This window comes from Callospermophilus lateralis, chromosome 4 (genome assembly GCF_048772815.1).
Source record: "Callospermophilus lateralis isolate mCalLat2 chromosome 4, mCalLat2.hap1, whole genome shotgun sequence".
In the NCBI taxonomy this organism is placed as follows: Eukaryota; Metazoa; Chordata; class Mammalia; order Rodentia; family Sciuridae; genus Callospermophilus; species Callospermophilus lateralis.
The window spans coordinates 58322858-58338023 of NC_135308.1; the positions used below are offsets into that span (position 1 = coordinate 58322858).

At 34.3% G+C, this 15166-nt stretch overlaps 1 protein-coding gene across 8 annotated transcripts in view; it reads right to left on the bottom strand.

Moving 5' to 3' along the window:
* Positions 1–15166, bottom strand: part of Nrg1 (neuregulin 1) — a 997054-nt gene that overhangs the window by 27534 nt on the left and 954354 nt on the right. For 6 of the 8 annotated variants that reach the window (XM_076852508.1, XM_076852506.1, XM_076852507.1 and 3 more), the window contains one exon: positions 5419–5548. In XM_076852508.1, the coding sequence (XP_076708623.1) occupies positions 5419–5548 (130 nt within the window). Of the gene's footprint in view, positions 1–5418; positions 5549–10736; positions 10777–15166 lie in introns of those variants that run through there. The other 2 variants (XM_076852511.1, XM_076852514.1) reach the window with 1 other exon arrangement.

Sequence of the window (15166 nt, forward strand, 5' to 3'; positions counted from 1 at the left end):
AAATGAGTTCACAAATACCTAGTAAGCACATAGCAGGATTATATATATATGAGGGGCCAAAAGAAATTCGAAGACATGGTTGGCTGAAGAACTCAGTGTCCATATCCATGAGAGTCCTACCTCTTAAGCACTCAAGAACAGAGAAGTGCTACAGGCAAGTGTAACATCCACAGAAAGAAAGAGCTTTTCCAGGGTGAGAATTGGAATTTGCAGTACGTTCTGATCGACTGGAATAAATTCCAACCTAGTATATGTCCCTTTTGTCTATTCTAAATCTCTCTTTTTACATCCATGATAAAGAGTCCAGGGACACAATTATGAGTTTGATTAATTATATTAATACAGCTACTAATAAATATTATAGGTGTTACCATCATCATCATTATTATTATGATAGTATTTATAAAACTTAAATGTTAGCTACCATCTTTGACCTTCTCACCATATCTTATTTAGACCCAAATTTCTCCAGCCTGCATGGTTAACCATCTGCTATGTTTATGGTGCCACTCTCCTGCTCTAGAAGTTGCCATGCTTCCCTCTGAACTATCCCAAGGCCCAAAGTCCTCTGCCTGCCCTTCAGAGCTCGGAAATTGGCTCATCTTAGGTTGCATTTTTTTTTTTTTTTTAACTTGCTACAATGGAGCAAGTGGTCTAGATAGGCTTGTCTCTGCATTTTGCTGAAAAGATTATTGCAACCTCAATACCTGCCTGGTATTTAGAAATATCCCATAAACAATGATCATGTTTATAAAATTTTCTCTAACTTATTTCAGTCTTCTCTTTTCCTTCTTTAAGTTCTTATTCCCTTAATTATCAGCATTTTACCATCCATAATATGTTCACTGTCATTCCTTAATTTCTTTTAGCTATTTCATCTTCTTAAACAGACTAAGTTCCTAGGGACCACAGATAATGCCTTATATTTCTCTGTGTTTTCAAAAATGTGTGATGTATAGCTGATATATAAATAAGTGTTAACTAATATTTCAGTTACTGAGTTTAATTCATAACACATTATTGTGACTTAATCTCCGATAGTTATATGTTTTTCATAACTATGTCTCTTTTACTAATGTTTAATACAACATGGGCCTACATAGTTTCATAAATATTAATCAACAGAATCACAGAAGTCCATATTTGTAAGTACCTCCCATCTTTCCAAATAGAATTTGCTTGCTTTCCTGTTTCTGTTTTTCCCTAGAAGGAAGCTAATGGTCAGAGATTTTAAATGATCTTGTCAACTGAAAAGTTACACAGCAAGCTTGTGGACTCACAAAAAATGAAACAAAATAAAAACAAAACCCAACTACCAGCATTAAATAAAATGAAAAAAAAATTATTTTCCAGTGCCAACAGAGACAATGTAATACTACCATTTACTTTTTATTATAAGAGAAAAAAAAAAACTTCTATCCCTAGTGTTAAAAGTACTTTAACAGAAATGAACTCATTTAATTTCACTGATTCCCTAGGAAAAAAATTGGAGAACCTATTAACTCTATCTATAAATAAAATATTGTCCAGAGAATTGATGTAAAAGGACTCAAGACATTTCACCAAAATTGGCGGTTAAAACTCTAATCCCTTCATGATGAAGCCCCATCTGTCCACTTGGACAATGTATCAGGTTTATACATACGGCCTGATAGAAAAATAATTTTCAGATTAAAAAAATCACATTAACATCTTCCAAAATAGTTTCTACTGAAACTGTTCAGAAGGACAGATAAAAGAAGGAAAACAGAGGAAAATCTGGACCATTTCATGTTCAATGATCTTGTTTCTTTGAACTACATGACTACATACAGCATCAGAAGGTAAAAATTGGAATGAATCTTTCCTTCTCCTTGTATAATCTGGAATACTAACTATTTTTCCCCCCTTGGGATAAAATTTAAATTTCTGTGGAGTGAAAAGAAATATAAAAGATGAGAACCACACTGGAATCCCCACACAGTGCCCAGGGGAATGTCCAAGGAACCAGCAAACCTCCCCTCAGAGAGGTGTTTAACTGTTATATGGTTAATCCATTTGGAACACCTTGTTCTAAACGGAGGGACAAAAGACATTTTGCTGTAAAATCTTCTTCAACTCCCAAGAAGACAACAGTGGATTAGGTGACCAGAGAGACTACTTGGAAACTTCCATGCTTGTGGTGTTTCTGAGTCATCTCTTAAGTCAGAAATAAAGCTGACTTTGAATGATGTAGCTCATGCTTCAGCAATGTTTTGCTCTACACAGCTGGGCCATATGGAAACTATGAACTGGCTTCATAGACAGAACCATGATGAGCCAATGCAACATTTTTATGTTTTCTGTTTCTGTTCAAGTGGCCTCGTGAACAATATATTTTCTCAAGACATGGTATATTATGTGACTTTGTTTAGATTCTGAGTAGTGATTACTTTTTAATGTTATAGATGCTTTTAATATAGGGACTTCTTAAAAATAAAAACACTTTCATTTAACAACAACAACAACAAAAGCCTGGACTATTTTGTATAGAAATATGCTCTAATTCTTCTTCAAGGTACTGGTGTACTTTAATACACTAGTAAAGTCACGGTCCTTAGAGCAGTATGTGTGAGTGTGTGTGTGTGGGGGATCTATCAAAATTATAGATGCCAAAGATTTTCTTTCCAAAAAAAACACTGTAGTAATTTATAACACCTTCCTGAAATATTTTAAGTACAAGGCAACATTTTAAGAAAGAGAAAAAGAGAGAAAGGAAGCAAGAAATTTTCTGAGAACTTGAAGGCAAGTATAATCCACTGGACAATTAGTTTGGGGATGCAAAGCATTCATTCATGCTTTGCTGCTTTAACAATTATTAGACAACAAACAAACGGTTCACTCTAAGATTAAAAACATACAGCAAGTACTTTTTTTTTTCTGGATTGGGCTTAAAATTTAATGAGAAACTGTGTGGGTGAAGAAAAATTACAGTGTTGGCACAATACCAAGATGGAATAAATGAACAGCACTTATGTGATTACATATTTTGTATAGGATGTGGGAGGGCTGTAGAATAGCTGAAATTAATATGTGGAAAATAACTGCAGTGGTTCCTTGGAGGTATTCAGAAACTATCATATGTACTCACTCAGCTTGTAAATCTTTACAAAGGCAACAATGAAAAATGATCATATTTCATTATTATAATTAAAAATACAGTGGTCTCAGATGTGTTTCTCAAGGAGTAAAATATGAGACATAGATAATATGAGTACAGTTGTTTAAAAGGGGGAAGATTTAAGGAATTATGTTTTAAATATTTTTTAAAGAGATATATTAAAATAATTATACTGTATTACCAAAATTAGGAAAGAAAACAAGTTTTGACCATGTAATAAATTAACTTCATACTTTACAGATTATAATTTCCAGTTTCTGGTATTTTCTATTTTGATTTGAGAAAAATCTTACAGGAAACTATAAAATTCGTTCATGCCAATTCACTATGATAAATATGGTTTGGTCATATTTGCATTGTATTCATGGTCAGTCAGTAGAAAAAATATGGAAACTGGAAAATTTCTATGCTGACATAGGCATAGAGAATTGAATAATGTTAATGTTCAAAAAGTGTCAAAAATTAATTTTTAAACAATAATCATACATAAATTTGTGAGATAACTTAGATGGAAAGGGAATCTTTTTCTCCAGCATATTCTTCCATTTTTATCATGCTTTACAGATTTTATAAGACTTTACCTACAATTTTACTTTGGCTTATGACTATTATCTGTCTCTGTGAGAGAGACATCTAGTAATTGAGATTAGAATCTTACACTTCAAGCACTCTTGTATTCATCCTAACATGCTCTATTTGCTTTTGTAAATTGTCTGTCTTCATTGATAAAATCAGCTGTACAACCACCAGAATGTGTCCTCTCTTGGTACTGCTTCTACTCTTAAAAAATAAAAATTAAAAAAAAAAACAACCCAACTCTGGGGGCAAAAAAAAAAAATAACAGTTCTGGAAGATTCTTGTTCACAGCCACCAGTTCCCCTGGGACACATTAGAGAGATGCCTATTTTAACAGCTCAGGGGACAGTAAAACATTTCTTACAAAACAGCATTTTTGTTTGGTATTAAGTTTTGAAACAAATGTCTTTTCAAATTCGCTTTATTACTAACAAATATAATTAAGCTTTCTTCAAATGAATACAATATTTGCATTGTAATAGTATAACAGGCCTTATTACCTATTTCCTATGCCTTTTTCCTTTATGCCAGCTGCTCTTTTTATTAGCTCAACTGCCTTCCTAAAAGATTTGCTCTTCCTGGTCAACCTTTAAGTCACCTGCTAAAATTCTAGAGCAAGAGAGTGCTTTTATTTTTCCTTCTTTAGGACAAACATCATTATTCTTAGAACAATGTACACACTGCATGTTTGAATTATGAACTGCCTACAAAATGTGTTAGATGTTCTACACTACATTTTTAAAGGAACTGCTTTTAAAACACTTTGCTTTGGGGACATAGCTATTGGTAAACAGAAAAATAAATATATTTTTCATCATATCAATAAAATAAGAAGCACATTTTACCAATATCAACTTATGAGTCCACATACTACATATAAAATACATATGAAGAGAAGACCTGAAATGCATGACCCAATAAACACAGGTATTTTAATAGGCCTTATTAATTTTTACTATAAGGTTTAATCGTTTAATGCACTGACAATACCTTTGTTTTATGCTTCCTGATAAGAGAGAATGAATGTGATCCTTCTTAATGGTGCAACGATTATTCAATGTCATTGGAAAAAAGGGACAATCTAGACATATCCATAGATGATAGCAGTGCATGAAATAACACTGCCTGCTACACATAGTGGTGCCACACACATGCAATGATTTTTTTCCTCACTATTAATACAGACCTAATGTTCATCTTTTCATAGTTGTGGAACAAGATATTCCCAAGTTTGACAGATATGTTAATAAAGAACCTTCTGTACTTCTGCTTCCTTTAGTTGCCCTACTCATTTTGCAGTGATCACTGGAGTAAGAGAGGAATATTATCTTACAGCTCCATTCATACACTGGATGAAGAAGTAGGTATCATAGTGATAGCCCCCAGTGATATTTGCATATTTCATTGTAACAATGAGGAAAACCACAAAACCACGGGAAAAGCAACATGACAGATATGAAGGCCAAAAGAAACCCAAAACATAAAATTCTGCACACATTGAAAAAAAGCAAAAACAATTCTGGATATAACAGAAGAAATAACAAATGGTGTGACTGTTTCAAAACACTCTACAAATAAAACAGCATTATTCAACAGGATGCAACGAAATTAGAAAAAGAAGCAACAATCCACATCATGAGACATGGAATCATCCAGAATAAGAAGCTATGGATATGAGCCACAGAGAGTGTTTCTTTTCTTACTTGCACAAGTATCTTGAGGGATTCGAAAGGTCTTTCACCATGAAGCACTCGCCTCCATTCACACAAAAAGTTTTCTCCTTCTCTGCACACTTTACAAGATGGCTGGTCCCGGTGGTAGATGTAGACGTGGCTGGATAGGAGATAAAGAAGAGGAAAGGTTCATATCTGTTTCTGGCCCCTTCTAAGCAGCCTTTCACCTTAAATTCTCTTCAAAGGAATAGTACATATAAGATACAGTGGACTTCACTGGTTTCAGATTTGACAAAAAAACAGAGAAAGTAGTAAAGTGCTTTCTGGGTATAATTATACAAAGCAAAACTACAAACGTGTAATTACAAAGTTAATTGGATTCTAATTAAGTAGGAAAACAGGATCAACAATTTTTACATACAGTATTATACCTGCTAAGGTAGTTGGAAAAGAGAAACTCTTGTGTTGCTAAGTAAAATTCATTGTCCAGGAAGACTCAGAGATAAGGTATCAAGTTATGTCTAAGAAGCTCAATCTTCTTAATGGCAATGAATTGGCAAAAGTATTTATTTTGGAAACTGTGCTTTATATATATATATATATATATATATAAATTAACTTTATGGGTGTTTTTGACAATGTATAGCAAAATAAAAAATAAGGTGGTTTGTGTGTTCCAAATGAAAAAAATATTAACTTAATATTATATATTAACATACAATTCTGAAGACATTCTCTTCATGATTTCTATTCTACTCTGAAAGTCTATTTGATGTTTGATTGCCAATGCATTTTTGCAGAAATAGAAAGACAGTATAAATATGTTTACAAATGAAAAATAAAGCACTACAAAAAGTATCTTGAATTAGGAATACAGAAATAAGCCTTTAATTTTTGTCTTTAACATCTTCATGTGATAACTGTACATTTACTTCTTAAACTTCACAGTTACATGGAAATGAAGTTGAAAAGGCTGCCTGCATCACTGAGGGGACAGATTAAATGAAGCTGGAAGGGCATTTTAGTATCAGGACTTCTCCCCACTTATATTGCTAGGAACTGGACACTGCTCAGCCTCAACCAGAAAAAGTCTAATTTCCATAGTGCTAAAGACTGATATTGTCAGATCAGAAGCAAAACCAACAACAAGCCACCAAAGACTCCTTTATTTTTTCAAGAAAAAAAAAAAAGTTCACATTGAGACATTTTATTTCATCTACTGGCTCATTCCTACATATTTTTAATTTCTCGCCTTCCTCACCAATTTCCAATTATATTTTCATGAGTTTCACATTCTCTTGTTTATGTTTACTTGACCTGTCATATACTGACTTTCCATTTACTTCTGCTTTTCTTTTTCATTTCCATCACAAGTCCATATTTTATTGTGACATTTAACCTAATTTCTTATGCCTTCTTGATTTTTATTCTATTCAGAATACTCAACATCTGATTAAATATTTAGTTTCTTAATTACTCATAGGCTATCCTGTCTCTTTGTTTCCTGTGCTAGGACCAATAGCAAAGGACAGTCAAAATAACTTGGACTGTGTTTCAAAGCCCTTCTACAAGCTTTGTATCCTCAGTCTGCACAGTTTCCCCATGTAGAACATAGGGGCAATGACAATCTCAGAGAACTTTTGTACAGATTATAAGTAATCTAGGTAAAGGAATTGGCACAAAACTAGTATTCAGTGAATAATAGCAAGTATAAGTGGGTAAGCAGAGATGAATTTTTATTTTGGCACTCAACAATAAAAAAAAAAGCTTGACAATGGATATCTGGTGTTTTAAAGATGCATGATATTCTGCTATTCTTGAAACATTACTCCAAAAATAAAGAATTGGAACAATTTTATTTATTTATGCATTTATATGTGTGTATGTATGCATTTATTTATTTTATTATTTACTGTTTGTGTAGAGCTAGGGTTTGAACCCACAACCTTATGCATGCTGGGCAACCACTCCATCACTGAGCTACATACATTCCAAGCCCAGGTCAATTTTTTAGTTACTCCAACAAAAAGAATGTTTCTTATCCTTTTCAATATGAGTTTGTAAATGTCCTTTACAGGTCTACCAGCCAAACAAGGTATGAAAGACTGTGAGGAGAGAGGTGATTTTATCATCTGTTATCACTTTAACATCTGTATCAGAATGAGGGGAATATAATTTGCATCTTTTAGTCTGTGAAATCATAGAACAGACAGCATTACGATATATCACACAGCACTTAATTTTAACATAATATATCTTCATGTGAAAAACTGTTTATGTAGGTGCTATATATCAATATTTTCATCTATGGCAACTGCTTTTAAAAGATATTAGGGAGCAGGTTGCCTTAACTGGGTCAGGTTTTGTGCTTAAGACTTTCAACTGCTGACAGCATTCCTTGCAAAGACAAATTGGGCTGGGTCTCTTTTCTGCCCTAGGCAACAGCACTGAAGGGACCACCTGCAGTGTGCTGTCACCATGTTCTCCTGCAGAGGGATGCTGAACCTCAAGGAAACCCTAGTGGCATTTGAATCCCTGACAGGTTGCTAAGGAATTTCCTTTACCCAACTGAGCAGCAGACACTAAACAGGCTCTTTCCCAAAAACATCCCAAGATTTTTACTAAAAACAAAGCGAAACGTCCCACCCCAGAATGCAGACACTACATGTAAATTTTAAACTAACAATAAAAATTAGCCAGGGAATACACAAGAGACAGATATAACATCCTTATTCCTTACACTTGCCGATCTTGCGGTATTATCAAAATAAGACCAATACATATATGTTAAAATAAGAAATAACTATTTTTTGTTCTTTAAAAAATAATTCTCCCTTAAATAATTATCCTTTTATGAAGCGATCCTGAAGCATCTAGCTCTGACATATTCTGTTGAAAAAATTTAAGATCATCACTTTAAAGTAGTAATGGGAACATTTGATAGTAAAAATAATTCTTAGAGGGGAATGAAGTAGCAACTATCTCACACACCATGGACTATGGTGCTTAGCACTTTTATCCCTTAGCAGCCTTGAGATTTAAAAAAAAAAACAAGTCACGAATTGCAAAGCAGCAATTGACTCCCAGGTGATGCAAAGTGTGAATGGAGTGGATACAGCTGCTGTGAGCCAACAGCCAAACACAAGAAAAAGCTGTGATTGTCAGAAGAACCCAGGATAGAGATGATGCTGTACACACACATTTCAGATTTTTGCCAGGTTTCTTTCTCCTCTCCTTAGTTGAACACAGTGTGCCGTTGAGCTGTTAGTCTTAACAAGTCTATAAATTTTCCAGTGGTGTCCTTTCTCTTTGGCTTATATACAGTATATTACTAAGTCAGTTCCCATTTGATAATTTTGCCCACACAATGAAATAAACAAAGCAAATTATGCAAACACCATTTTTTTTCCTGGTGGAGCTATGAGGAGATTTTAGAGATAAAGCTAAAAATTTTGCAGACAGAATGCATTTCAGTGTATAAAAGATGACCCCCAGTAGTTGTTTGGAGAAGGCAGTGAAATAGATGTTGCTTATTCATTGCTTAATAAACCCAGTATCCCTCTGCTTTAGGAGTAGTTTGACACAATTTAGGTGTTATCTTCTAATCAGTGCTAAATGAATGGCAATTAAGAATACTGCTAAACATGACTCTATCACTTTTATGTTTGCCATCTGTATTAAGTTTTTATCTCAAACACACTTTCCTTGTTAGGTTAGAGACTACAGTCTTTATCTCAAACATACTTTCCTTGGTAGGTTAGAGACTACAATACTGTAAGGAAGAAAGAATATATAAAGTGGTAATTTATTAGCAAAGAATGTCTTGACTCAAGTCCTGGTTTGTCTCACTAGCACAGATCAGGACAAGTGATCTTCTCCAAGGAGATAGGACAGTTCTCTTAGCTGAGGATTTGGGGATTAAGATAATGTAGGAACAATAGGATTCCCTCCTTTTCTTCCCTCCCTCTTCCTTCTTTCTAGACTCACTTTCTCCTTTCCTTCCTCCCTCTCTTCTTCCCCTCTTCCCTCCTTCCTCCCCCTCTCCTCCCTTCCACCCTTCTTTATAGACTGCCCATTATGGGCAAGAAATAATGGTGACAAGTAAAGTTACTAGAGTTAAAAATTCTGAAACAATGACCCTAAAAGAGAATCTTTGTAGATAAGATATAATAAAATGAACACTGACGCTACTTATCTTAAGAATCAAGTATAAGTGACAATAATAGCTTTGTGATTCCTGCTTGATGACCTGCCTCAGTAACTTCAGCAGCACAAGTGAGACACCCACAGTGTTGCCGTGAGGTTGTTAAATTACATTGCTTGCAACACTGCGTGTGCGCAGATACATACTACAATTACTATAATTAATGACATCAATATTGCACAGTGAAAGGAAAAAAAAATTCAGTCCAGATTCTGGAATCTTACAAAATCAAGTCTCAAGTGTTGTTTCATAGTTAATAATTCTGCAAAATGTGAAGCAAGAAGGCCTATTTTGGAAGGAGAATCACTTGAATAATAGTAAAACACTAAGAAATATCAGTAACCTACTCTAAATTAACTTTATTGAGATGCCTCTCAGCCACTTATAACCACTAAATTTGTTTATAAAACTGAGAAACAATGTAAGAGAGAAAACTAACATCATAGTTACATGATTATTCTGTCAAAATCTACATAATTCTGTAATATTTATGACTGAATTTCCAAGTTACATGAATTAAGCATACCTACAATAATGTATGTTATTATAACAGTTTAAAAACTACAACATATTTTAAAGTAATGTAATGTCCACAGTATATGGAATGTTTATAACATTACAGAAATCATACTTTCACACACTTTTGTAACTACCCATAACAAAAACTTAATAATAAAGTATTCTCTGCCTATTGCTAATTATTTCCCCTGTTAAACCACACAGTATTTCCTGCACAGTGACAGGTTTTTATCCTCTCAAGACAGGCTAAAAAAAAAAAAAATCAAGTAATGCTGAAAAGGGATGACTTACTTCCTTGCTTGTTTTAAATGGTGATTTCCTTATCAGTGAAGTAGACAACATCAATAGACCAACACCATTACACAAAAGAAAATTGCTGATAAGAAGTCACTCTTTTCTTCTTTGACAATTAGCAGGAATTAGCATGAAAAAACAGTGTATACCCAAGGAGCCATCATGAGATGGCCAGCATGTCTTTCCTGGTGAACTAATTTTTTAGGACAATTCTTAATATTTTTCTTGCAGGAAATTAACTACACAATTTTCTCAATGAAACATACACATTTTTAACATACTGATATTAATCAGCTAATTACTGCAAAACTATGGATTTTTTTAGCCTTACCTGTGATATCTTCAAAGCCTATGTATTTAGAAATCTGCATGCTTTCTTGCACTTTGATTTTTCAGTTTAAAAAAAAAATCCCAAATGATTATTCTTGCTCAGAATATGGCTCCTCCACAATTAGGTACTAAAAGCACCTGCCCAGTGTGAAGAATGTTTAGGTGGCTCCTGAAGTGCAGCTCTGGAGCAGAAGCTGAGCAGGAAAGGTTATGCTACCTCGTGAGGCTTCTCTAGATGCCAAGGAAAGGATAGGTGCAGTCATTAATTTTCCAAAGGGAAAGACAGAGCCAGACTAAGAACCACTGAAGCACTGTCATTCTGAGTTGGCACTTATTTCTGTGCAGTAATTCAATCCTTTGCTGAATAGCAAATAGGTACTTGAAAGGGGAAAAAAGTGACAGGAGGTGACAAAAGACATCCTTACAGAGTTGGAGCCCAAACTGTAACTGAAAGTAATAATCCATTTCTCTTTACCTCCCTTATATTGAACTCTGCTGAAGAAACTAAAGGGGGTCTTAGGGAATAGAGCTCAGAGGTAGAGCACATGCCTAGCATGTGCAAAGCCCTGGGTTTCATCCCCAACACTGCAAAAGGGTGGGGGTGGAGAGAAAACCAAGAAGAATTTTCCTGAGACACCATAAGTGGAACCAGAACTTTCAAAAGCAGAATTAGGGCATCTGATTTCATGGACTTTGGGGCTTTTCTCAAAGCTGGAAGCACTAGGGGTTTGTAGACTACCTGCAAGATGGCAGGTTAACTAATTTAACTGATGAACTTGGATTTTTGACCACTTAAACACATACAGAATTGTGGGACTAGAAAAGACCTGAGCATATTTTATAGTTTATTTTATACTTTAAAAGAGGATACAGATCATCTCAAAAGAGTAATTCTGCAGTCTTTAATAAAATCCCTTTAGCCAACAATTCACAAATGTGCACAGGGGAAGGCTGGCCAAGGTCACAACCTAAGTGAATTAGGAAATGCTTGTCTTTTGTTTTGGCAAATGCATATTGGGTCTGAAGCAGGTTAATAAGCCTGACTTTACATATCTCTCTCCCTTACAAGTTCTTTGGGAAGCCTCTGATATTATTTCTTCCTTCTTCAGCAGATTGAAAGTGACCTTTGAGTGTTTTTCCTCATAAAACAAAATTATATTTTTTTCTGTAACATTGATGTAATTTGTAACTAAACAGAAAGTGGATTCTAAATTCCCAGCAGCTGCTGAACAAATGATTTGGCATCATTAGACAGTGTTATCCCTAGGAAAAAAGATCATCAGGAAAGGCTATTTCTTACACATAAAAGTTTCTGGGTTTTTCTTTCTTTTCTCCGACAGAACATTTTATTTAGGACATAGTCTAATCATTCTACTCTACTGCTTCTTAGAGAGCAATATCACAATAACACAGATGTCTTAAAGGATGTCATAGCTTTTCAAGGAAGAGGCGAATATCTTTGGATAATTGCCTGGGTGGAGTTACAACAAGAAAGCTACATTTTATTCTTCACAAAGCCAATAATCTTTTCTAGCTAGGAAGACAAATCCAGAAACACATTTCTGCTATATAATTTCTACTAATCATGGTCAATTTTATACAAGTATAATATTTCCATAGTCAGAAATCCACAAACTTTCAAGCTATCTCTTGAATCTGTTTCCATCAATACCTATTCCAAAGGAGTACAATCCGTCTACCCTGCAGAGCAAATATTAGCAGTGTATTTGAGTAGCTTAATTTGATGTATTTACAGATCTCACCAGGCTAACTTTGAAAGTTCACAATCTTTATTATCCTCTGCATTTTCTATGGGGATCAGTTTGGGTGGAATAAGGTAATATCAATGTAGGAAATATTAAACTGTCAGTGTCCTAGCTAGTCAAAAACTGTAAACACAAACAAAATAAATCAAAATAGAGGCCTGAACTCAACAATGATCAAGGATTCAGTTATTTAGCCAGCTACTGAAATTACCATCTGACATTTAATAAGATAGGTTAATTTATTCATCCACTAAAATACCTTTAGAAATGAAAGCAGATGAAAGGTCAAAAGAGAAAAATCATGAAGCAAATTCATTCTTTTATTCAACAAATTAAACAACAATCATGGCATACCAAAAATTAGAAGCCATGTGGTCATTTCGATAGTTACATTCAGTGAAATTAAGTCAATTTATCTAAAACTATCTATTGAGCATCTTTCCTCCAGAGTGAACCTGAATTTAATTAAATGTCCACATACAAGTGCAAACATACAGGAAATAAATTAAGTCAGAGGACCACGTTCAAATATACCATTGAGGGATGCTCTCAGTAAAATCCAGACAGTGCAGAATTCTACAGGACAAATAACCTGGTTTCTTTAAAAACAAATTCAAGGGGGAAAACAGAGACAGAGGGGAAAAAATCCAAACTATAGGCACATGAAAGAAAGTGAAGAGATAGGGATCAGTCATAAAGTATGAACCTTATTTGGATATAGGCTCTAGCTATTATAAATGTTTATTAGAGGAAATCTGATCACAATCTAAACAATCACAATACTCAGAGAATATTATTAATTATTGTTGTTTCAAATGTATCACAGTTGTGTTTTTTAAGAAAGAATAGTCTCAATCTTTTAGAGATACACAATGAACACATGTAGCTATTAAATGATAAGAGGGAAAGTGATCAAGTGGAACAAAACTGGTAACTGCTTCAGTGGGCAACTGAAGGTGACATGGGCATCATTATGCTATTCATTGTATTTTTGCATTTCATATACATGTTTAAAGGTACATTATATACAGTCCACATTTAAATTTATGCTCATTCATGCTTAAAATTTAAAAATACAAAGATTGACATCAGGTTTTTCGAAACATGTCTTTATAAAGTAACATTAAAAGGATACTCTATATCATCCAAAAATAACTACTTTTAGCCAACAACCTAAATCATGCTTAATGCTGTATCTCTCAGAAGAGTTTCCATGAATGTTAAGAACCAGCCAACGACATTGACTATCAGAAATATCAACATTTAACTGAAAGTTCTAATCAATGCTATAAGGCAGGAGTTAAAAAAAAAAAAAGCACTGTCATATAACTTTAGGGAACTATAAGAGATTGAAAAATATTACTTGTAGATGACATATTATGTATCAGTATTAATAAGAAAATTTAGTGAAATAAAAGGATATTCACAGCAACAAAAAGTATAAGTCAGTTATGTCAGTAAAGAATAAATCTAACCATAAATGTGGAGAATAGGAAGTATTTTAAAAGGGTGATATATAGAAAGGGTGAATTAGGGCTGTGACTGTGGAAAAGAAGACACACTGTTAAGGGGAAAGCAAACAAATTTGTAAAGGTAGAAAAGGAAATGTGTTCAGTGGAAGTCAGCAGTTCAGTTTGACTAGGACATGGAAACACAAGGAGAAGTTAATGAAGCTATAAAACAATAATGAACCCGTATCAGAGAAGCACTGATATGGAACTAAGGTGTAATATGTAGACCACAAAGCTAAGTTTTTGAGTAGGCCTTTGACTAATAAGATTAATGGCCTATTCCTCATCTTTGGAAAGGGAGAAAATAGAGGTGAGAAGACCAGTAAGGAAGTGACTCCAAAGGTCTAAATGAGAGAGAGGGTGTCCAACTAGCAAGATAAGGACAGGAAAGAATAGGGATCATAAGCAAGAAATAAGATCACTTTGTATGTATATACATTAAAATTCGGAGCTACACAAATAGGGTTCATTTGTAGCTTACACCTTATATTGCTCCTCTTTCTGAGGCATTGAAACTGCCTGACACACGTTTTCTCATTACTCTTTATACAATCAAGAAAATTCACACCATGTTAGTAGAAAGAGGTCCATTCTCCATATTCAATACTCATCAGGAAAGTGAAAATGTCTTTAGGGACAAACCCATATTACTGACGCTTTCCTAGTTTGCCTCTACCACACGTCTGTTGACATAAAGGATTCCATTAAGAATACATGTTACTGGGGCTGAGGGTATAGCTCCATGTACAGCATGTGCTTAGCTGTGTACAGCTCTGTGTTCAAGTCCCAGAGTGTGCACACATGAAGATGGTACCATAGTAGGTCTGAAATGATAAGTTCATTAACCAGATTACATACTCAGTCATGTTTTTTATGCATTAGGAAAGCATCTTCAAGACAAAAAAAAACAATTTCTGATGAATGTTTTAAATAATTTAAACTCTCAGTGCTTGGCATCAGGGAGCCTCCATAAAAGTATTGTAAAAATGATTCTAGGAAATATAGACACAATCTTTTAAGTGTTTTAGGTCTGAGCCAGGCGTCTTTGAACAGTGGCTCTGACAGTGTCTCTGAACAGTGGCAAGAAGCCTGAATAATATTCCTGGGAATGCTGTCCTCAAAGTTCCAAATACAACCCTCTAAAACCTTGGAGT